General features: G+C 50.1%; 2 protein-coding genes across 2 annotated transcripts in view; one reads left to right on the forward strand and one right to left on the reverse strand.

Annotated features, from left to right (window-relative positions):
* Nucleotides 1-17,108, reverse strand: part of LOC137302431 (guanine nucleotide-binding protein G(I)/G(S)/G(T) subunit beta-2) — a 101,520-nt gene extending 84,412 nt beyond the window's left edge. Inside the window, exon 1 of the mRNA XM_067972086.1 lies at nucleotides 17,000-17,108. The gene's annotated coding sequence lies outside the window, so the exon portion shown is untranslated. The remainder of the gene's footprint in view (nucleotides 1-16,999) is intronic.
* A 4,053-nt stretch (nucleotides 17,109-21,161) lies between these two features.
* LOC137302169 (actin-like protein 6B) overlaps nucleotides 21,162-23,077 on the forward strand; it is a 35,941-nt gene continuing 34,025 nt past the window's right edge. Inside the window, exon 1 of the mRNA XM_067971833.1 lies at nucleotides 21,162-21,186. Within this exon, the coding sequence (XP_067827934.1) occupies nucleotides 21,162-21,186 (25 nt within the window). The remainder of the gene's footprint in view (nucleotides 21,187-23,077) is intronic.

Here is a 23,077-nt window from a genome sequence, read left to right on the forward strand (position 1 = left end):
ATACAATCGTACGAACACACCAGAATGACAGACAGGAAAAGACCCTACTGGTCCCTCCAGTCTGTCCCACACAGTAGTGCATCACGATATAGACACTCCCCTCCCCACGCAGACCCACAGAATCTCCTGGGAGAGGCAAATAAGGCTGATTTTTTTAAAATCCAGGTGGTGGGTGGGGAATCTGTAAAATCCCCCTCCACGGGCGATGGAAACCAGTCCAGGAGATCACACGGGCCCTGACTTACAGCACAAACAAAGTGACAAAAAACCCATCCCCGGACAAAGTCTTTGTCTCTCCCGACAGCTCACAAAGACCTTTCAGATATTGAAGCCGAGATCAGTTCCCGTGCTGTGAGCATTCATTTTATTTTTCTGACAGTGAGATGGCAGCTCCTGTACTGAACTCTCTTCAGTGCGCAAAGCCACAAATGATAAAACAGACCTACATTTTGAAGCCCAAAATTACCATGCAATTGGGTGGATTAAAACGATTTTTATTTTTAAGTCCCCAGGTTTTGCGACGAGACTGTGTGATTATCCCTGAGTTCAAGCCAGCTCGGCAAGAAAGAAAAAAAATGAATCGCAAAGGTGGGGAAATGATGGCCAGGTGGTTACGGCAATGGACTGTTAATCCACTGTGCTTTGTACCCAATAGTTCCACTCTCATCCTTGTCTTTATAGCAAATGCCAAAAGACCCAGAGGCGACATGAGGAAAAACATTTTACGCAGCGACTTGTTACGTTCTGGGTTGCGCTGCCTGAAAGGGCGGTGGAAGCAAATTCAATAACTTTCAAAAGATAATTGGAGAAATACTTGAAGGGGGAACATTGGCAGGGCTATATTTGGGGGAAAGAGCAGGGTGGGGTGCGTGTGAGACTAAGTGGATAGCTCTTTGAAAGAGCCAGCACAGGCGCGAGGGGCCGAATGGCCTCCAACTGTACATTATCATTCTACGATTCTAAAGCCAGGTCAGGGGGTCGTCGGAGAACACACAGGAGCAAGTGACCCTGCCTGGCTCTCTCCCTCCCTAGCCCATCTGAAAATGAGAGTCCATGGAAGTGGAGGGAAGGTGTTGACATGGGTGGGGAATTGGTTAGGAGACAGGGTAGGGATAATGGATATGTACTCCAATTGGCAGGATGTGACTAGTGGTGTCCCCCAGGGATCTGTACTGGGGCCTCAGCTTTTCACTGTATTTACCAACGACTTGGATGAAGGAATAGAGAGAGTTGTATATCCAAGTTTGCCAACGACACCAAGTTCGGTGGCACAGTAAGTAGTGTCGACGGGTGCAGAAAGCTGCAAAGGGACATTGATAGACTAAGTGAGTGGGCAAAACCGCGGCAGGTGGAGTTCAATGTGGGAAAGTGTGAGGTCAGCCACTTTGGACCTAGGAAAGATAGATCAGAGTATTCTCTAAAATGGTGAGGATCCAGGAACTGTGGAGAAGCAGAGAGATTTAGGGGTCCAAGTACAGAAATCAATAAAAGCTAGTGGGCAGGTACAACAAATAATTTAAAAGGCTAATGGTATGTTGGCCTCTATCTCAAGAAGGCTGGAATACAAAGGGGTGGAAGGCATATTACAGTTGTATAAAGCTCTGGTTCGACCCCATCTGGAGATACTGCGTTCAGTTCTGGGCACCGCACCTCAGGAAGGATATATTGGCCTTAGAGGGGGTGCAGAGCAGATTCACCAGAATGATACCGGGGCTAAAAGGGTTAAATTATGAGGACAGGTTGCACAGACTAGGCTTGTATTCCCTCGAGTATAGAAGGCTGAGAGGCGATCTGGTCGACGTGTTTAAAACATTGATAGTTTCTCTCTATCGACCCGATCTCCTCTGGTGGGGGGAGTCCAGAACAAGGGGGCATAACCTTAAAATTAGAGCCAGGCCGTTCAGGGGTGATGTCAGGAAGCACTTCTTCACACAAAGGGGAGTGGAAATCTGGAACTCTCTCCCCCCAAAAAGGCTGTGGATGCTGGGGGTCAATTGGAGCTTTCAAGGCTGAGATCGATGGATTTTTTTTATAGGGAGGGTATCAAGGGATATTGAGCAAAGGCAGGAAAATGGAGGTGAGGTACAGATCATCCATAATCTAACTGAATGACAGAGCAGGCCCGAGAGCCTGAATGAGAACATAAGAAATAGGAGCAGGAGTAGGCCATTCGGCCCCTCGAGCCTGCTCCAACTTTCAATAAGATTATGGCTGATCTTCGACCTCAACTCCACTTTCCCGCCCGATCCCCATATCCCTTGATTCCCCTCGAGTCCAAAAAAATCTATCTTTCTCAGCCTTGAATATATTCAATGACTCAGCATCCACAGCCCTCTGGGGTAGAGAATTCCAAAGATTCACAATCCTCTGAGTGAAGAAATTCCTCCTCATCTCAGTCTTAAATGGCCGACCCCTTATCCTGAGACTATACCCCCTCGTTCTAGACTCTCCAGCCAGGGGAAACAGCCTCTCAGCATCGACCCTGTCAAGCCCCCTCATAATCTTGTTTGTTTCAATGAAATTACCTCTCATTCTTCTAAACTCCAGAGAGTATTGGCCCATTCTACTCAACCTCTCCTCATAGGACAACCCTCTCATCCCAGGAATTAATCCAGTGAACTACTAATGGCCTCCTCCTGTTCCTAACTTCCCACTGGGACTATCCTGGGCTGGGTAGCTCAGTACCACACTGGTCAGTGTTTTTATTAACCAACGTGGAGATCCTGTGAGTTTGGGATGTGCAGTGTGGATTGTCTGGGTGGGTGGGGGGAGGTCGGGAGAGGTGAGGCGAGGGAAGTGGTCGATCAGGTGAGCAGGTTTGACCCCCTTCAGCCACAGAGAGAGAGAGAGATAATAACGAGAGGCACAGAGAGACGAAGAGAGTTACAGACAGAGAGAGAGAGAGATGAAGACAACAGGCACAGAGACACACACACACACACACACACACACACACACACACAGACAGGCACAGAAAACATAGGCACAGAAAGACACACAAACATAGGCACTAAGAGGGAAACACACAGAGAGACAGGCACACAGCGATACACACACAGGCACAGGGGGACGGGCGCAGAGACATACACACACAGGCACAGAGTGAGAAACACACAGAGACATACACACAGGCACAGAGAGACAGCCATAGAGAGAGAGACACACACAGGCACAGAGAGACAGGCACAGAGAGAGAGAGAGAGAGACACACACACACAAAGGCACAGAGAGAGAGAGACACACACAGGCACAGAGAGACAGGCACAGAGAGAGAGAGAGAGAGAGAGAGACACACACACACAAAGGCACAGAGAGAGAGAGACACACACAGGCACAGAGAGACAGGCACAGAGAGAGAGAGAGAGAGAGAGAGACACACACACACAAAGGCACAGAGAGAGAGACACACACACAGGCACAGAGAGACAGGCACAGAGAGACACACACTCAGGCAGAGAGAGAGAAACACACGGAGTCACACAGGCACAGAGAGACAGGTGCAGAGAGAGAGACAGGCACAGAGAGACACACATACACACAGGCACAAAGAGACAGACACAGAGACACACAGGCAGAGAGAGAGAGAGAGAGAGAGACACACGCACAGGCAGAGAGAGACAAGCACAGAGCCACACACAGGCAGAGAGAGAGAGACACACACACACGGGCAAAGAGAGACAGGCACAGCGAACACAGGCACAGAGAGACACAGAGAAACGCAGAGAGAGAGAAACAAAAAGCCATTGTGCCCATCACGCTGCCCCTCCCAGCGCTCAGTGTTTGTCCTCTCACCAGTGAGCGATCAGGGCGGAGGGATCCCACTGATCACAGGTCATGCTTCCTTAACTAGCTATTTATATCATGTAAAAAGGGAAGTGTTTTGTAACCCTGCAGGCCGTGAATCAGACAGCCATCCAAATTCCGAGATCCCCTCCTCTCGCTCACACCAGGCTCGCCTTTAACCACAGACGTTTTCGTTGCGTGTGGTTTCCCTCTCCTCCCCTGAAGGGGCCGGGTGTCTCCCTTCCGCGGGTCAGACAGCGACTGGGGGGGGGGGGGTATAAATCTCACCCACACGCCTGAACATTCCGGGGGGGGGAGATATAGGACAGCGATGATAAAGGGGGGTATCGGATAGCGGTGATAAAGGGGGGTATCGGATAGTGGTGATAAAGGGGGGTATCGGATAGTGGTGATAAAGGGGGGTATCGGATAGTGATGATAAAGGGGGGTATCGGATAGTGGTGATAAAGGGGGGTATCGGATAGTGGTGATAAAGGGGGGTATCGGATAGTGATGATAAAGGGGGGTATCGGATAGTGGTGATAAAGGGGGGTATCGGATAGGGGTGATAAAGGGGGGTATCGGATAGGGATGATAAAGGGGGGTATCGGATAGTGATGATAAAGGGGGGTATCGGATAGTGATGATAAAGGGGGGTATCGGATAGTGGTGATAAAGGGGGGTATCGGATAGTGATGATAAAGGGGGGTATCGGATAGTGGTGATAAAGGGGGGTATCGGATAGTGGTGATAAAGGGGGGTATCGGATAGTGGTGATAAAGGGGGGTATCGGACAGCGGTGATAAAGGGGGGTATCGGATAGTGGTGATAAAGGGGGGTATCGGATAGTGGTGATAAAGGGGGGTATCGGATAGTGGTGATAAAGGGGGGTATCGGATAGGGATGATAAAGGGGGGTATCGGATAGGGGTGATAAAGGGGGGTATCGGATAGGGGTGATAGAGGGGGGTATCGGATAGTGGTGATAAAGGGGGGTATCGGACAGCGAAGATAAAGGGGGGTATCGGATAGTGGTGATAAAGGGGGGTATCGGATAGTGGTGATAAAGGGGGGTATCGGATAGTGATGATAAAGGGGGGTATCGGATAGTGGTGATAAAGGGGGGTATCGGATAGTGATGATAAAGGGGGGTATCGGATAGTGGTGATAAAGGGGGGTATCGGATAGTGATGATAAAGGGGGGTATCGGATAGTGATGATAAAGGGGGGTATCGGATAGGGATGATAAAGGGGGGTATCAGATAGGGATGATAAAGGGGGTTATCGGATAGTGATGATAAAGGGGGGTATCGGATAGTGGTGATAAAGGGGGGTATCGGATAGTGGTGATAAAGGGGGGTATCGGATAGGGATGATAAAGGGGGGTATCGGATAGTGGTGATAAAGGGGGGTATCGGATAGTGGTGATAAAGGGGGGTATCGGATAGTGGTGATAAAGGGGGGTATCGGATAGCGGTGATAAAGGGGGGTATCGGATAGGGATGATAAAGGGGGGTATCGGATAGCGGTGATAAAGGGGGGTATCGGATAGTGATGATAAAGGGGGGTATCGGATAGTGATGATAAAGGGGGGTATCGGATAGTGGTGATAAAGGGGGGTATCGGATAGTGGTGATAAAGGGGGGTATCGGACAGCGGTGATAAAGGGGGGTATCGGACAGCGGTGATAAAGGGGGGTATCGGATAGTGGTGATAAAGGGGGGTATCGGATAGGGATGATAAAGGGGGGTATCGGATAGGGATGATAAAGGGGGGTATCGGATAGGGATGATAAAGGGGGGTATCGGACAGGGATGATAAAGGGGGGTATCGGATAGGGATGATAAAGGGGGGTATCGGATAGGGGTGATAAAGGGGGGTATCGGATAGGGATGATAAAGGGGGGTATCGGATAGGGATGATAAAGGGGGGTATCGGATAGGGATGATAAAGGGGGGTATCGGACAGGGATGATAAAGGGGGGTATCGGATAGTGGTGATAAAGGGGGGTATCGGATAGTGGTGATAAAGGGGGGTATCGGATAGTGATGATAAAGGGGGGTATCGGATAGTGATGATAAAGGGGGGTATCGGATAGTGGTGATAAAGGGGGGTAGTGGACAGCGGTGATAAAGGGGGGTATCGGATAGGGATGATAAAGGGGGGTATCGGATAGGGATGATAAAGGGGGGTATCGGATAGGGATGATAAAGGGGGGTATCGGACAGCGGTGATAAAGGGGGGTATCGGATAGGGGTGATAAAGGGGGGTATCGGACAGCGGTGATAAAGGGGGGTATCGGATAGGGATGATAAAGGGGGGTATCGGATAGGGATGATAAAGGGGGGTATCGGATAGGGATGATAAAGGGGGGTATCGGATAGGGGTGATAAAGGGGGGTATCGGACAGCGGTGATAAAGGGGGGTATCGGATAGGGGTGATAAAGGGGGGTATCGGATAGGGATGATAAAGGGGGGTATCGGATAGGGGTGATAAAGGGGGGTATCGGATAGGGATGATAAAGGGGGGTATCGGATAGTGGTGATAAAGGGGGGTATCGGATAGTGGTGATAAAGGGGGGTATCGGATAGTGGTGATAAAGGGGGGTATCGGATAGGGATGATAAAGGGGGGTATCGGATAGTGGTGATAAAGGGGGGTATCGGATAGCGGTGATAAAGGGGGGTATCGGATAGGGATGATAAAGGGGGGTATCGGATAGGGATGATAAAGGGGGGTATCGGATAGCGGTGATAAAGGGGGGTATCGGATAGGGATGATAAAGGGGGGTATCGGATAGGGATGATAAAGGGGGGTATCGGATAGGGATGATAAAGGGGGGTATCGGATAGTGGTGATAAAGGGGGGTATCGGATAGCGGTGATAAAGGGGGGTATCGGATAGCGGTGATAAAGGGGGGTATCGGATAGCGGTGATAAAGGGGGGTATCGGATAGTGGTGATAAAGGGGGGTATCGGATAGTGGTGATAAAGGGGGGTATCGGATAGGGGTGATAAAGGGGGGTATCGGATAGTGGTGATAAAGGGGGGTATCGGATAGCGGTGATAAAGGGGGGTATCGGATAGCGGTGATAAAGGGGGGTATCGGATAGGGGTGATAAAGGGGGGTATCGGATAGGGGTGATAAAGGGGGGTATCGGATAGCGGTGATAAAGGGGGGTATCGGATAGCGGTGATAAAGGGGGGTATCGGATAGTGGTGATAAAGGGGGGTATCGGATAGTGGTGATAAAGGGGGGTATCGGATAGCGGTGATAAAGGGGGGTATCGGATAGTGGTGATAAAGGGGGGTATCGGATAGTGGTGATAAAGGGGGGTATCGGATAGCGGTGATAAAGGGGGGTATCGGATAGGGGTGATAAAGGGGGGTATCGGACAGCGGTGATAAAGGGGGGTATCGGATAGGGATGATAAAGGGGGGTATCGGATCGCGGTGATAAAGGGGGGTATCGGATAGTGGTGATAAAGGGGGGTATCGGATAGTGGTGATAAAGGGGGGTATCGGATAGTGGTGATAAAGGGGGGTATCGGATAGTGGTGATAAAGGGGGGTATCGGATAGTGGTGATAAAGGGGGGTATCGGATAGCGGTGAGATGTACCCGTCCGGGCTGACCTCCCCTCTCTAGCGTTGAACCAGTTATAGTTCGCCAATCCTGGCCGTGATCAATAAATCACCAGGGAGTAGAACCTTGGCAGCTTCCGCTCCCCGTGGCTCAGTCCCACACCTTGTGCCACCTTTACCCACTTGGACCATCGGGGAAGCCTTTGCTCTCGAGCGATCGCTCCAGTGACAAATTTTGTATAATTCAAACTGATCGGGTTTAAAATGGAGGCTGCTCCTTCAAAATGGCGTCCCAGAAGTGCTCTGTCTGCGTATCCTCAACAGGTTCCTGATCACAAAATAAAGGTTCCCTTTGAAGGGGGCGGGGGCAGCCTGATCAAAATGTTAATATATCCGACTTTAGCACGTCAATAAGTAATTTCCAATTGCTTGTCGTTTGCTAATTCAGTCAATTTTGAAGTGCAGAAAAAGCGTCTGGAAAGATTTGCATTTTATAAAGCGTCTTTTACGACCTCAGGACATCCTAAAGCGCCTCACAGCCAATGAAGTACCTTTGAAGTTTTGTAGGGAGACGCGGCAGCCAAGTTATACACAGGAAGATCCCACAAAGCAATGAGGCAAAGTAAGGTGGGAGGAGGCTCGTGTGGAGCATAAACACTAGCACAGACCAGTTGGGCCGAATGGCCTGGTTTCTGTGCTGTTCGTCCTGTGTAATTTTTTCAACGACCAGATTATTTGGGGGCTTTATTTGGTGATGTTGGTTGCGGGGTGGAATGTTGGTCAGGACACCAGGAGAACATAGGAGTAGGAGTAGGCCATTCAGCCCCTCGAGCCTGTTCCGCCATTCAATGGGACCGTCAGTAGTGAGGCCATGGGGGTCTTAGAAGTCCTCCTGAGAGGGCAGACGGGTCTTCAGTTTAACGTCTCCTTCGAAACACGACACCTCTGACAGTGCAGCACTCCCTCAGTACTGAAACTGTTTACAAGAAGGCTGGAATCTCCCTACTGCCCACCCCAGTGTTACAGTAGTGTAGTGGTTTATGTTACTGGACTAGTAATCCAGAGGATATGAGATCAAATCCCACCCAGGGCAGTTTGAGAACTTGAATTGCTTAATAAATCTGGAAATAAAAAGCCGACCTCAGCAAAAGTGATTGTCGTAAAAACCCAACTGGTTCACTAATGCCCTTTAGGGAAGGAAACCTGCCGTCCTTACCCTGGTCTGGGCCTACAAGTGACTCCAGTCCCCACACCAACCTGGCTGTCTCCTAACTGCCCTCTGAAGTGGCCGAGCAAACTCCTCACTTGGATCAAACCTGCTACCAGTGGTTCATGAAGAAGGCCCACCATCACCTTCTCAAGGGCAACGAGGGGTGGGCATTAAATGGTGGCCGTGCCAGCAACGTTCACATCCCGAAAATAATTTTAAAAAACATATCTCAAAATTCTCCACACACAACCCAGGTTTGAACACACAGACTCCAGGATCGCATGGCTGGCTGTTTACCTGAGGAAGGAGAAAATCTCCGAAAGCTTGTGAATTTAAAATAAAATTGCTGGACTATAACTTGGTGTTGTAAAATTGTTTACAACAGTTCAAGTGGACACGGTGTGAAAATTTCACACCTCCCCCCATTACACTTTACTGACTAATTGTTTATGCTCTTTAAACTGAGGGATGTCAATGGTAGGACCCAGAATACATTCAGGCACCCAATGTCGGCATGAAACACTCCCAGGACACGTGTGGTACAGTATGGGTTAGATACAGAGTAAAGCTCCCTCTACACTGTCCCATCAAACACTCCCAGGGCAGGTACAGCATGGGTTAGATACAGTGTCCCGTCAAACACTCCCAGGGCAGGTACAGCATGGGTTAGATACAGAGTAAAGCTCCCTCTACACTGTCCCATCAAACACTCCCAGGACAGGTACAGCATGGGTTAGATACAGAGTAAAGCTCCCTCTACACTGTCTCATCAAACACTCCCAGGACAGGTAGAGCACGGGTTAGATACAGAGTAAAGCTCCCTCTGCAGTGTCCCGTCAAACACTCCCAGGGCAGGTACAGCATGGGTTAGATACAGAGTAAAGCTCCCTCTACACTGTCCCAACAAACACTCCCAGGACAGGTAGAGCACGGGTTAGATACAGAGTAAAGCTCCCTCTACAGTGTCCCGTCAAACACTCCCAGGGCAGGTACAGCACGGGTTAGATACAGAGTAAAGCTCCCTCTACACTGTCCCATCAAACACTCCCAGGGCAGGTACAGGGTTAGATACAGAGTAAAGCTCCCTCTACACTGTCCCATCAAACACTCCCAGGGCAGGTACAGCACGGGTTAGATACAGAGTAAAGCTCCCTCTACACTGTCCCATCAAACACTCCCAGGGCAGGTACAGGGTTAGATACAGAGTAAAGCTCCCTCTATACTGCCCTAACATTGTGCCTCAGCCCCAATCTCAGATGGGCGCCCCCTGCTTTAGCAGTGCTGCATTTATTCCCGCACCAAACATCATTTGTCCTGTCCGAGTCACATTGTCACTTGGCACCAAATCAAGGACAATCTTGTGCTGCAGACCCTAGTATTTGGATTAAGGCTGCCCTAGCCTCACTTCACATAGGGCCCCCCCTAATATAGGAAATTTTCACCCCCTCGCCACCCCCCCCTCAGTCTGGGCTGGATTTGGAACCCAGCTCCCCGAGGCACTGCGGCACGCCAACCGTCTCCCAGTGTGCTGTGCTGTCTGCCCCACCAGTGAGGTGAATGGTTCGCGTGTACTGCTCATTAAACGTGTGTAATATGGAAATCAGTTATCAAAGTGCGGTGAGTGAGTTTGTGAGTCTCTCTCTCACTGGATGCAAAGGTATGCAAATCCCAACTACCGTCAATCTGTAAACAGGAAATAACACTTTGGGATCCAGTATATGAGTCATTTGAGACATGGCAGGTGGTGAGGAACAGGTTTGGGAGGAACAGGTGACTTTGGACCTATGGCTCCCAATGCTCTCCAACCACTGGGGGCTTTCACCTCATATCTGGGTCTGTTGTAAACTAATCGATAGAGATTGATTGCTATGATTAGTCAACAATTCCTTTATTGTTATACCATGGTAGAATGCAGGCTAGATGGACCCTTAGTCTTTTATCGAACATCCCTATGTTCCGATGAAAGTCTATTTTGAGTCTGGTTCCCATGGTCTCATTCTCCCTTGTTCCTTCTAGTTCCGTAATCATAGAACGATACAGCACAGAAGGAGGCCATTCAGTCCATCGTGTCTGTGCTGGCTCTTTGAAAGAGCTATCCAATTGGTCCCACTCCCCGTAGCTCTGCAATTTCTTCCCTTCAAGTATTTACCCAATTCCCCTTTTGAAAGTTATTATTGAATCTGCTTCCACCGCCCTTTCAGGCAGTGCATTCCAGATCATAATAACTCGCTGCGTAAAAAAATTCTCCTCGTCCCCCCTCTGGGTTTTTTGCCAATCACTTTAAATCTGTGTCCTCTGGTTACCGACCCTTCTCCCGCTGGAAACAGTTTCTCCTTATTTACTCTGTCAAAACCCTTCATGATTTTGAACACCTCTATCAAGTCTCCCCTTAACCTTCTCTGCTCTAAGGAGAACAATCCCAGCTTCTCCAGTCTCTCCACATAACTGAAGTCCCTCATCCCTGGTACCATTCTAGTAAATCTCCAGCGAAGGGAAACCTGCCTCTCCGTTCACACTGTGGGGCTGATCCCAGAGAATTAGCAGGAATGGACAAACTTTTGGGAGTCACCGATCGTGACTCTCATTTCAGGCCACAGAGACTGAGAGAGTCACCCTTCTGATGTCTCACCCCAGGGGCCACTCTTTGTGAGTGAGCCTTTAGCTAGTGAGGGTCCCCACATTACAACAGCGACTACACTTCGAAAGTACTTCATTGGCTGTGAAGTGCTTTGGGACGTCCTGAGGTCGTGATCTATCGTAAGGTCAGGAGGAGGCCATTCAGCCCCTCGAGCCTGTTCCGCCATTCAATTAGATCATGGCTGATCTGGATCTTAACTCCATTTACCAGCCTTGGTATCGTAATACCCTTAATAACCTCGCCTAACAAAAATCTACCAATCTCAGTTTTGAAATTTTCAATTGACCCCCGGCCTCGACAGCTTTTCTGGGGGAGAGAGTTCCAGATTTCCACTCCCCTTTGTGTGAAGAAGTGCTTCCTGACATCACCCCTGAACGGCCTGGCTCTAATTTTAAGGTTATGCCCCCTTGTTCTGGACTCCCCCCACCAGAGGAAATAGTTTCTCTCTATCGACCCTATCAAATCCTTTAATCATCTTAAACACCTCGATTAGATCACCCCTTAATCTTCTATATTCGAGGGAATACAAGCCTAGTCTGTGCAACCTGTCCTCATAATTTAACCCTTTTCGCCCCGGTATCATTCTGGTGAATCTACGCTGCACCCCCTCCCCTTCCTAAGGTGCGGTGCCCAGGACCGTAAACGAGTACTCCAGATGGGGGGTCTCACCACAGCTCTGTGCAACCGAAGCATAACTTCCCTCAGGACCACTGGCACTAAGAGATCGGCCTGAGACCCTCCTCTGGACCACCCCCCGGGGACCGAATGTCTCGCTCGTGTCTCAGTGACCAGAACTGAGCATCGTTCTCAAGCTGTGAGCTGACCAGAGCTCTTTACAGCTTTATCATTACGACCACCAGTCAAAGAAAAAAGAGCCTGCATTTATACATGACCCTCAGCGTTAATTGTACGATTTACATCAATTAGTGTTGATTGCATTCAGGTGCTTCATATCAATTGGAGACTCTCTGGTATCCATTATACGAGAGCTTATCTAGGGTGCGGAGCCTGTTATGTGGATCTCTGCGAATAAAGGCTTGGAAGCAACTGAAGACCAGGCTTTAGTATTCTATTCTCCACCACCTGGCTATCCAGTTTATAAAACGCAGCACATCCCAAAGCACTTCGCAGCCAATGAAGCATTTTTTGAAGTGTAGCCACTGTTGTAATGTAGGGAAAGGCGGCGGCCGATTCGCGCACAGCAAGATCCCACAACCAGCACGTGTGTAAATCTGTTTTTTTAGTGATGTTGGTTGAGGGATAAATACCGGCCCGGGACGTCGGGGAGAACTCCCCCCTTGCTCTTCTTCTGAACAGTGGCCGTGGGATCTTTTACGTCCGCCTGAGAGGGGCAGACGCGGTTTCCCTCGGTTTAACGTCGCCTCCCGAAAGACGGCACCTCCGACTGTGCAGCAGCCGCACTGGGAGCGCCGGCCTGGACTCTGCGCTCGGGTCTCCGGGGCTAAAGTCTACAGACCCTCGCCCTCGGGTATCCCAGACTTCCTTCACCCTTGAGAGGGGAAGCCGAAAAGGAAGGATGGCCATTGTACTCGTTGAGGGGGGGGGCGGGGGGGGGGGGGGGTCGGAAAGCATCTGCTTCCTCCTGTTTAAGCCGGGAAAAGAGTGTTTGCCGAGCGGCACCTGCTTGCAAACAGGCGGCCCTGCCGAGGATGCTGGCTGCTGGAAGCGAGGGATGGGGGAGGGGAGTACAGAGGTAACAAAGCCGTCTCTTAAAGGGGCCCTGCCTCACAGAGAAAGAAAGGGACTGAGTAAGCCCTCTTCGGATTGGCGAAAGGGAGAATGCGTTGCTCCACCTTTCTCAACCGGGGCCGACTTTTTCGTCCGCCGCGGCTCAGGGAGCCGGGAGCGCTCTTGCCTCTGAGTCAGAAGGTCGTGGGTTCAAGTCAGAAGGTCGTGGGTTCAAGTCAGAAGGTCGTGGGTTCGAGCCCCACTCTGGACTCCATAACCCAGTCCTGACGCTCCCAGTGCCAGTGCTGAGGGAGCGCTGCACTGTCAGAGGTGCCGTCTTGAAGGATGAGACGTTAAAAACCAGGCCCTCCCCCTCGTCTGCCCCTCTCAGGTGGACGTAAAAGATCCCACGGCCGCTATTGGAAGTGCAAAGGGGGTTCTCCCCGGTGTTCTGAGTGAATATTTATCCCTTAACCAACACCAAAAACATTTGAACTGGTCTGAGATAATGACCAGATCGTCTGTTTTTTAGTGACGTTGGTCGAGGGATAAATATTGGTCCCAGGACACCCAGGGAGAGCTCCCCCCTGCTCTTCTTCCAATAGTGGCCGTGGGATCTTTTACGTCCACCTGAGACGAGCAGACAGGGGCGTCCTGTCATCCTGAAGGACGGCACCTCTGACAGTGCAGCGCTCCCTCAGCACTGGCACTGGGAGCGTCAGGGCTGGGTTATGCGCTCGAGTCTGCGGGGTGGGACACGAACCCACGACCTACTGACTTAGAGAGCGGCCGACTGAGCCGAGCCTGACGCCCAGGGAAGAGGAGTCCCCTGGAACGAGCCAACAGAAGCGTGGTATCACGGCGGGAGGCTTGCCGCTGACTGGAACCTGCAGCTTTGTCGAGAGCTGGTTTCCTCAGAAAGGATGTTTCCTGTTTTTCATTTTTTACTTTCTTTGCTGAAGTGGATTGGATCGCCAGGACCGAGGCTGGGGAGGGGGATTTCTGTCCCCGTTGGAAGCCTCGGTGTTTACATTCGAGATGTCTGTCATTTTAAAGGAAAGAAATTCCCTTAGCTCTGCACCCTCATCAATCTTTCTGCCCTCCTCTCCACAAGGCGCTGACTAACCCCGGGGTGGGGGAGGGAGGTGAGGGGGGCCCTTTTCGGCCTAAAATGCTCCAAGTCCAATCGCTCCTGGCCGCTCCTAAGCCGGACGACCACAGGTGAGGAGGAGCTGGATTGGGTTCAGTGGCTGCACACTCCCAACCGCGACTCCCAGTGCTAGCAATCTCAGAGAGGGCCTGTGGTACAGCACGGGTTAGATACAGAGTAACGCTCCCTCTACACTGTCCCATCAAACACTCCCAGGGCAGGTACAGCACGGGTTAGATACGGAGTAAAGCTCCCTCTACACTGTCCCATCAAACACTCCCAGGGCAGGTACAGCACGGGTTAGATACAGAGTAAAGCTCCCTCTACACTGTCCCATCAAACATTCCCAGGGCAGGTACAGCATGGGTTAGATACAGAGTAAAGCTCCCTCTACACTGTCCCATCAAACACTCCCAGGGCAGGTACAGCACGGGTTAGATACAGAGTAAAGCTCCCTCTACACTGTCCCATCAAACACTCCCAGGGTCAGGTACAGCACGGGTTAGATACAGAGTAACGCTCCCTCTACACTGTCCCATCAAACACTCCCAGGGTCAGGTACAGCACGGGTTAGATACAGAGTAAAGCTCCCTCTACACTGTCCCATCAAACACTCCCAGGGTCAGGTACAGCACGGGTTAGATACAGAGTAACGCTCCCTCTACACTGTCCCATCAAACACTCCCAGGGTCAGGTACAGCACGGGTTAGATACAGAGTAACGCTCCCTCTTCACTGTCCCATCAAACACTCCCAGGGCAGGTACAGCACGGGTTAGATACGGAGTAAAGCTCCCTCTACACTGTCCCATCAAACACTCCCAGGGCAGGTACAGCATGGGTTAGATACAGAGTAAAGCTCCCTCTACACTGTCCCATCAAACACTCCCAGGGCAGGTACAGGGTTAGATACAGAGTAAAGCTCCCTCTACACTGTCCCATCAAACACTCCCAGGGCAGATACAGCACGGGTTAGATACAGAGTAAAGCTCCCTCTGCACTGTCCCATCAAACGCTCCCAGGGTAAGTACAGCATGGGTTAGATACAGAGTAAAGCTCCCTCTACACTGTCCCATCAAACACTCCCAGGGCAGGTACAGCATGGGTTAGATACAGAGTAAAGCTCCCTCTACGCTGTCCCATCAAACACTCCCAGGGCTGGTACAGCACGGGTTAGATACGGAGTAAAGCTCCCTCTACACTGTCCCATCAAACACTCCCAGGGCAGGTACAGCATGGGTTAGATACAGAGTAAAGCTCCCTCTGCACTGTCCCATCAAACGCACCCAGGGTAAGTACAGCACGGGTTAGATACAGAGTAAAGCTCCCTCTACACTGTCCCATCAAACACTCCCAGGGCAGGTACAGCACGGGTTAGATACAGAGTAAAGCTCCCTCTACACTGTCCCATCAAACACTCCCAGGGCAGGTACAGCACGGGTTAGATCCAGAGTAAAGCTCCCTCTACATGGTCTCATCAAACACTCCCAGGGCAGGTACAGCACGGGTTAGATCCAGAGTAAAGCTCCCTCTACATGGTCTCATCAAGCTCTCATGGGTCAGGTGTATCAGGTCACCTGACCTGGGTGTGTTTGATGCACCACTGGGTGCTACGGAATGGAAAGTGTCCCACTGACCCCGAAAGCTGATGTGAATGCCTGGAAGTGCTGGGAACAATTAATCTGCTCAGTTCCTTCTCACACCTGAACCCATCCAAACCGCCACACAACACTCCATCAACCAGCACACCAACTGCCAGCTCAGCACAACCGCGGGACGCAGGCAATAGTCCAGTCTTGCACATCGAGGATGGGGTGGGTGGTCTCACCTCACTCCCCTCTCGATAAGAGCCCAACGCCAGCCTTAGCAGAGTACTCTGAGCTCCTGATCATTACAGAAAGAAAGAACCTGCATTCTTATCATGCCTTTCACAACCTCAGGATGTCCCAAAGCGCTTTACAACCAATGTGGTACTTTTGAAGTCAAGCCACTGTTGTAATATAGGAAAACATAGCAGCCAATTTTTATGCACAGCAAGATCCCACAAACAGCAATGTGATAAATGACCAGATAATCGATTTTACTGAGGGATAAACATTGGCCAGGACACCGGGGAGAACTCCCCTGCTCTTCTTCAAAATAGTGCCCATGGGATCTTCTACGTCCACCTGAGAGGGGCAGACGGGGCCTCGGTTTAATGTCTCATCCGAAAGACGGCATCTCCGACAGTGCAGCGCTCCCTCAGTACTGCACTGGGAGTGTTGGCCTGGATTGTGGGCTCAGGTCTCTGGAGTGGGGCTCGAACCCCGCGACCTTCTGCCTCAGAGACGAGAGAGTGTTTACCCACTGAGCAATGAACAGTTAACAGCACTTCCTGAGGTCGTGATGCACTCAGTCATAATAATCATTATTGATATACATAAGAAAAACAGAGAGAAGACCCCCTGGCCCCTTCACACATATATAATCATTAACAAACAACAATAAATGATGGGAACATTTCGACTTGGAAATACAGGAATCACCGGCAGGATAAATAATTCCATCAGAACATTACACGAATCCTGACTCAAACCTAATTCAGTCACACATCTCCTTTGCTAATCAAACACTCTTAGATCTCCCCCTGGGGAGTTTAACCAATGTCAGGGTAACTCCCTACCGCTCCCCCTGCCCTGCATTCACCAAAAAATCTTCTCCCCACTCAATATTAATACAAATTCTACATGTACTGTTAACGTAACAGTCCCCCAAAGAAATTCCAAATATATGAACATAAAAATCTATGGAAAATTGCTCACGCATATAAAATGTAATATATTGCAGGCATAATAGATGCATTTGTATTAATACTCAATATGAATGAGGATTAATGCAAATACATGGGAAAAAAACAGGTCATTTCAATGCAAAATAAAATGATTTAGATAATATCAGTCTGACAGGTTACCTTTTGTGTTTATAGCTGGCAGCTTGTCCCTTTGTGAAGGAAGTCTGGTGAGAATTTTCCTTTTTGTGTGGTGTGTGTGTGTGTGTGTGTGAAGATGTCTCAGTGTTTAATGATTATACGTTGTCTCCCCTCAATCCTACTGCTGCCCAGGGTTGGGTGGAATGAGCCCCTGTCAGGCAGCTCTGGAAACCCCACACAGTTTGATTTGGGGGGGGGGGGGTGGGCCCAGCTGTCTGTCAAAATGGGCGACAGCCACAAGAGCCAATCAATGCCCTGAGTCCTTGGGGGAACCAATCGGCTGCACAGGAGTGGGCGTTTCTTTCCACCACCCCCCCCACTCTCCAAGTTCTGGTTGGCTGTCATTAGTCATTGGCTCCGCCAGGGGGCGCCAGCATGCCATTGGAGGCCAATTGGATGGAATTGGTCAATGGATGGAGATGTCCCATTTGGTTCTGTTCCAGGAGGTTGTGCATCAGGTTCACTGGAGCCTCCCCACCCACCCCCAATCCATCCATCCATCCATCAAACACAGTAGACCAGACTTGCGTCAAAATTAAGCACCAATGTGATAACGAGCAGGTTATCGGGTTTTTTTTTTAGTGATGTCGGTCACAGATTCATCGGAAAGTTACAGTGCGGAAGGAGACCATTCGGTCCGTCGAGCCCGTGCTGGCTCCATGCACGAGCAATCCAGCCAGTCCCACTCCCCCCCGTCCTATCCCCGTAGCCCTGCATATTTTTTCGTTTCAAGCACTGACCCAGTTCCCTTTTGAAGGCCGTGATTGAATCTGCCTCCACCACCCACTTGGGCAGTGCGTTCCAGATCCAAACCGCTCTCTGCGCAATAAAGTTTTTCCTCATCTCGCCTTTGGTTCTTTTGCCAATCACCTTAAATCGATGCCCTCTCGTTCTTGACCCTGCCGCCAATGGGAACAGTTTCTCTCTACGCCCTTCGTCATTTTGAGGGATAGAAGATGGCTCAGGACATCCTGTTCTTCTTCGAAATATTGGCCGTGGGATCTTTGACATCGACCTGAGAGAGCAGCCTTGGGTTTAATGTCTCATCTGAAAGACGGTACCTTCCACAGTGCACCACTCCCTCGGTACTGGACTGGGAGTGTCCGCCTGGATTTTACACTCAAGTCTCGGGAGTGGGACTTCAACCCACAACCTTCATGATGCAGGGATGACAGTGCGACCCACTGAGCCACAGCCAACACAAGCAAATTGATCACCGTGTAAAGGAAAGCTTCGGATTGGTGGGGGGGTTGGGGTTAACACAGCGAAAGGTCAGAGGTGAGAGTCACCACCCTGCAGGTTGAGAACAGGAGTATCTGAGACTGTGAGATATCAGAGTGTTACAGTGAGGGGTGTGGGGTATATCGGAGAGTGTTACAGTGAGGGGTGTGGGGTATATCAGAGAGTGTTACAGTGAGGGGTGTGGGGTATATCAGAGTGTGTTACAGTGAGGGGTGTGGGGTATATCAGAGAGTGTTACAGTGAGGGGTGTGGGGTATATCAGAGAGTGTTACAGTGAGGGGTGTGGGGTATATCAGAGAGTGTTACAGTGAGGGGTGTGGGGTATATCAGAGTGTTACAGTGAGGGGTGTGGCGTATATCAGTGTGTTACAGTGATGGGTGTGGGGTATATCAGAGAGTGTTACAGTGAGGGGTGTGGGGTATATCAGAGAGTGTTACAGTGAGGGGTGTGGGGTATATCAGAGAGTGTTACAGTGAGGGGTGTGGGGTATATCAGAGTGTGTTACAGTGAGGGGTGTGGGGTATATCAGAGTGTGTTACAGTGAGGGGTGTGGGGTATATCAGAGAGTGTTACAGTGAGGGGTGTGGGGTATATCAGAGAGTGTTACAGTGAGGGGTGTGGGGTATATCAGAGAGTGTTACAGTGAGGGGTGTGGGGTATATCAGAGAGTGTTACAGTGAGGGGTGTGGGGTATATCAGAGAGTGTTACAGTGAGGGGTGTGGGGTATATCAGAGAGTGTTACAGTGAGGGGTGTGGGGTATATCAGACAGTGTTACAGTGAGGGGTGTGGGGTATATCAGACAGTGTTACAGTGAGGGGTGTGGGGTAGATCAGAGAGTGTTACAGTGAGGGGTGTGGGGTATATCAGAGAGTGTTACAGTGAGGGGTGTGGGGTATATCAGAGAGTGTTACAGTGAGGGGTGTGGGGTATATCAGAGAGTGTTATAGTGAGGGGTGTGGGGTATATCAGAGTGTTACAGTGAGGGGTGTGAGGTATATCAGAGAGTGTTACAGTGAGGGGTGTGGGGTATATCAGAGAGTGTTACAGTGAGGTGTGTGGGGTATATCAGAGAGTGTTACAGTGAGGGGTGTGGGGTATATCAGAGAGTGTTACAGTGAGGGGTGTGGGGTATATCAGAGAGTGTTACAGTGAGGGGTGTGGGGTATATCAGAGAGTGTTACAGTGAGGGGTGTGGGGTATATCAGAGAGTGTTACAGTGAGGGGTGTGGGGTATATCAGAGTGTTACAGTGAGGGGTGTGGGGTATATCAGAGTGTTACAGTGAGGGGTGTGGGGTATATCAGAGAGTGTTACAGTGAGGTGTGTGGGGTATATCAGAGAGTGTTACAGTGAGGGGTGTGGGGTATATCAGAGAGTGTTACAGTGAGGGGTGTGGGGTATATCAGAGAGTGTTACAGTGAGGGGTGTGGGGTATATCAGAGAGTGTTACAGTGAGGGGTGTGGGGTATATCAGAGAGTGTTACAGTGAGGGGTGTGGGGTATATCAGAGTGTTACAGTGAGGGGTGTGGGGTATATCAGAGTGTTACAGTGAGGGGTGTGGGGTATATCAGAGAGTGTTACAGTGAGGGGTGTGGGGTATATCAGAGTGTGTTACAGTGAGGGGTGTGGGGTATATCAGAGTGTGTTACAGTGAGGGGTGTGGGGTATATCAGAGAGTGTTACAGTGAGGGGTGTGGGGTATATCAGAGTGTGTTACAGTGAGGGGTGTGGGGTATATCAGAGAGTGTTACAGTGAGGGGTATGGGGTATATCAGAGAGTGTTACATTTAGGGGTGTGGGGTATATCAGAGAGTGTTACAGTGAGGGGTGTGGGGTATATCAGAGTGTCACTTCGAGGTTTGTATCCTGCAGGAGAGTGCGAGGGAAGGGAAGGGCAGAGGCTCTGTTGATGTGCAGCCTGGGTTTGGGCAGTCTGCAGAGGGTGAGTTTCTGGACTGAGGTTGGAGAGTTTGATGAGGGGCTGGAGATCGGCCAGCTCGTTGTGGAGCTCAGCCCCTGCGGTACAGGGGGCGAGAAATGTAATTTTGAGTCCTCTTCAGCCTGATTAAAATTGGTGACACCCTCAATTATTATTTCTAAAATATCATCGTATCACAGAATCTTACAGCACGGAAGGAGGCCTTTCGGTCCATCGTTCCTGTGCCAGCTCTTTGAAAGAGCTGTCCAATTAGTCCCACTCCCCCTGCTCTTTCCCCAATGCCCTGCAATTTTCTCCCCTTTCGGTATTTATCCAATTCCCTTTTGAAAGTTACTATTGAATCTGTGTCCTCTGGTTGCTGACCCTCCTGCCACTGGAAACACTTTCTCCCTCTCTACTCTCACAAAACCCTTCCCGATTTTGAACGCCTCTATCAAATCTCCCCTTAGCCTTCTCTCCTGTAAAGAGAACAACCCGTAGCCTCTCTCTCTAACCTCACTGCGTCCCGGAGTCCCTCATCCCTGGTACCATTCTGGTAAATCTGCTCCGCACCCTCTCCAAGGCTTATTTAAATCATTCATATTTTGAAAGATTGGGAGAAGGGATTAGATTCAGCTATAGGCCACTGCTGTCATTGCAACCCCCTCCCTCCCTCCCACACCTTTAATTTGGCCCAACATTTATGGTAAATCATAAATAACACAGCTTGCTACCTGCGCCTTTAATATCACTCTGCATTCTGGAAATTGCCTTTTTTTTGCAGACAGGGAGGAGCAGAGATAGACTGGGTTGTGGGGGAAGTGGCTTTTTAAAATATATATCTCGGCGTTGCACCTTTTATTTCAATCTATAAAAGACAAATCGAGATTGAAGCACCTCCAGAATATTTTCGATTTCACTATTTTTTTTTTTGCTTTGGCTGATCCGTACTGCGATTTTTAAAACCCAGCTTTTGCAGCCATGAGCGGCGGGGTCTATGGAGGAGGTAAGAAGCGTTGAGGAGACGGATTTTTTCTTTTGCATCTTATTTTTTTCTTTGCAAATGTCGGATTGCATGACATTTGGAAAAAAAATCGAGCGAAATAATGTGAAAGGCCGGCTGCAAGCTCGCTTTAAGACGCTTCTCGGGGTTTTATGGTTGTGCAGTTAAAATTGTCAAGGCGACAGATGCGATGCTGTCGATTCTAATCGGGTCGATTGTGCTTTGAGCACTGGTGGGGTGGGGGTGGGGGGGGTGAAAGTCGGTTTTGTTAATGTCATATTATTTATTTATTGTGACTGACCGTGACAATATTTACATCTTTTGGATAACATCAATGGATTTTAATCCAAGGGGTCACCAATACCAGTTGGGAGAAGGGGTCATCAATTTGGGGGCTATCTTCTCAGAATTCTGGCTTCCTCTTCTAAAAGAGCCAACTCATAGGATAGAATAATCGTAGAATGGTACAGCATAGAAAGAGGCCATTCAGCCCATCGCTGGGTCTCTAAAAGAGGGTTGTGGAAGTCCCTTATTCCCATTCCCCTGCCCTTTCCCCATCCATCCGATCTCCCCCATTGCCTCTTTCTGCTCTCCCCTTTCGTCCCATTCCCTCACATGCTTAAACATTTTTCCTTTCCAAATATTTCTCCACATCCCTTTTGAAAGCTGCGATGGATTCTGCATCCCCTACTGTTTCTGGTTGGACATTCCATGGCCTGACAACTTTGTGTGTGAAAAAAAATATTCCCTCAGCCTCTTTGGCGCCGATCTTAAATTGATTCCCTCACGTTACCTACTCACCGACTCGTGGAAATAGATTTTCCTGATTTACATTATCAAAACCCCTCATCAGAATCCCTCCATCAGATCACCCTCTCCGCTCCAATGAAAGAAGCCCCCAGTTTATCCAGTCTCTCCTCACAACTAAAGCCCCCCATCCCCGGGATCGGCCTGGTGAATCTCTTCCGCACCATCTCCATGGCCTTGACGTCCTTCCCAAAGTGAGGCACTGCCCGCTGGTAGCTCGTGCGAGTGGCTGTTCCTCGTGTGTGAGCCCTGGACAGTGTCAGCTTCTCAACTGTGGGAGGGGGGCATCGTGCTTGAGCCCGTTCCTGCCCTCGGTCTGTGTCTTACTTTGCAGCAGGAGTCAATGAATACTGTTGAGCAGCTGAAACCGTGGTTGGCTGTTCCCTCTCCGACTGGATTATTCTGACTGGATTCCCGGTAATCCCGTGAGCTGACACCATAATGGGTAGGATGGTCCTGACTGGACAAGCAGCGGGAGGCTGACCGGTGCTCTGTGCTGGTAAATTTCACCGTTGCAGCCGGTTAACACAACAACTTGCATTTATATAGCGCCTTTAACGTAATAAAATATCCCACGGTGCTTCACAGGAGCGTTACCAAACAAAAAATGGACACTGCGCCACATAAGGAGACATTAGGACAGGTGACCAGAAGCTTGGTCAAAGAGGTAGGTTTTAAGGAGCGTCTTAAAGAAGGAGAGGGAAAGGTAGGGATGTTTAGGGAGAGAATTGCAGAACTTAGGGCCTGGGCAGCTGAGGACACGGCCGCCAATGGTGGAGCGATTAAAATCGGGGATGCACAAGAGGCCAGAATTGGAGGAACGCTGAGATCTCAGAGGGTTGTAGGGGCTGGAGGAGGTTACAGAGGTAGGGAGGAGGCGAGGCCACGGAGGGATTTGAACACAAGGATGAGAATTTTGAAATGGAGGTGTTGCCGGATTGGGAACCAATGTCGGTCAGCGAGCACAGGGGGTGATGGGTGAACGGGACTCGGTGCGAGTTAGGATACGGGGCAGCAGTTTTGGATGAGCTCAGGTTTATGGAGGGTGGAAGATGGGAGGCCGGCCAGGAGAGCGTTGGAATAGAAT

The sequence above is a fragment of the Heptranchias perlo genome, chromosome 35 (assembly GCF_035084215.1).
Source record: "Heptranchias perlo isolate sHepPer1 chromosome 35, sHepPer1.hap1, whole genome shotgun sequence".
NCBI classification, from domain to species: domain Eukaryota; kingdom Metazoa; phylum Chordata; class Chondrichthyes; order Hexanchiformes; family Hexanchidae; genus Heptranchias; species Heptranchias perlo.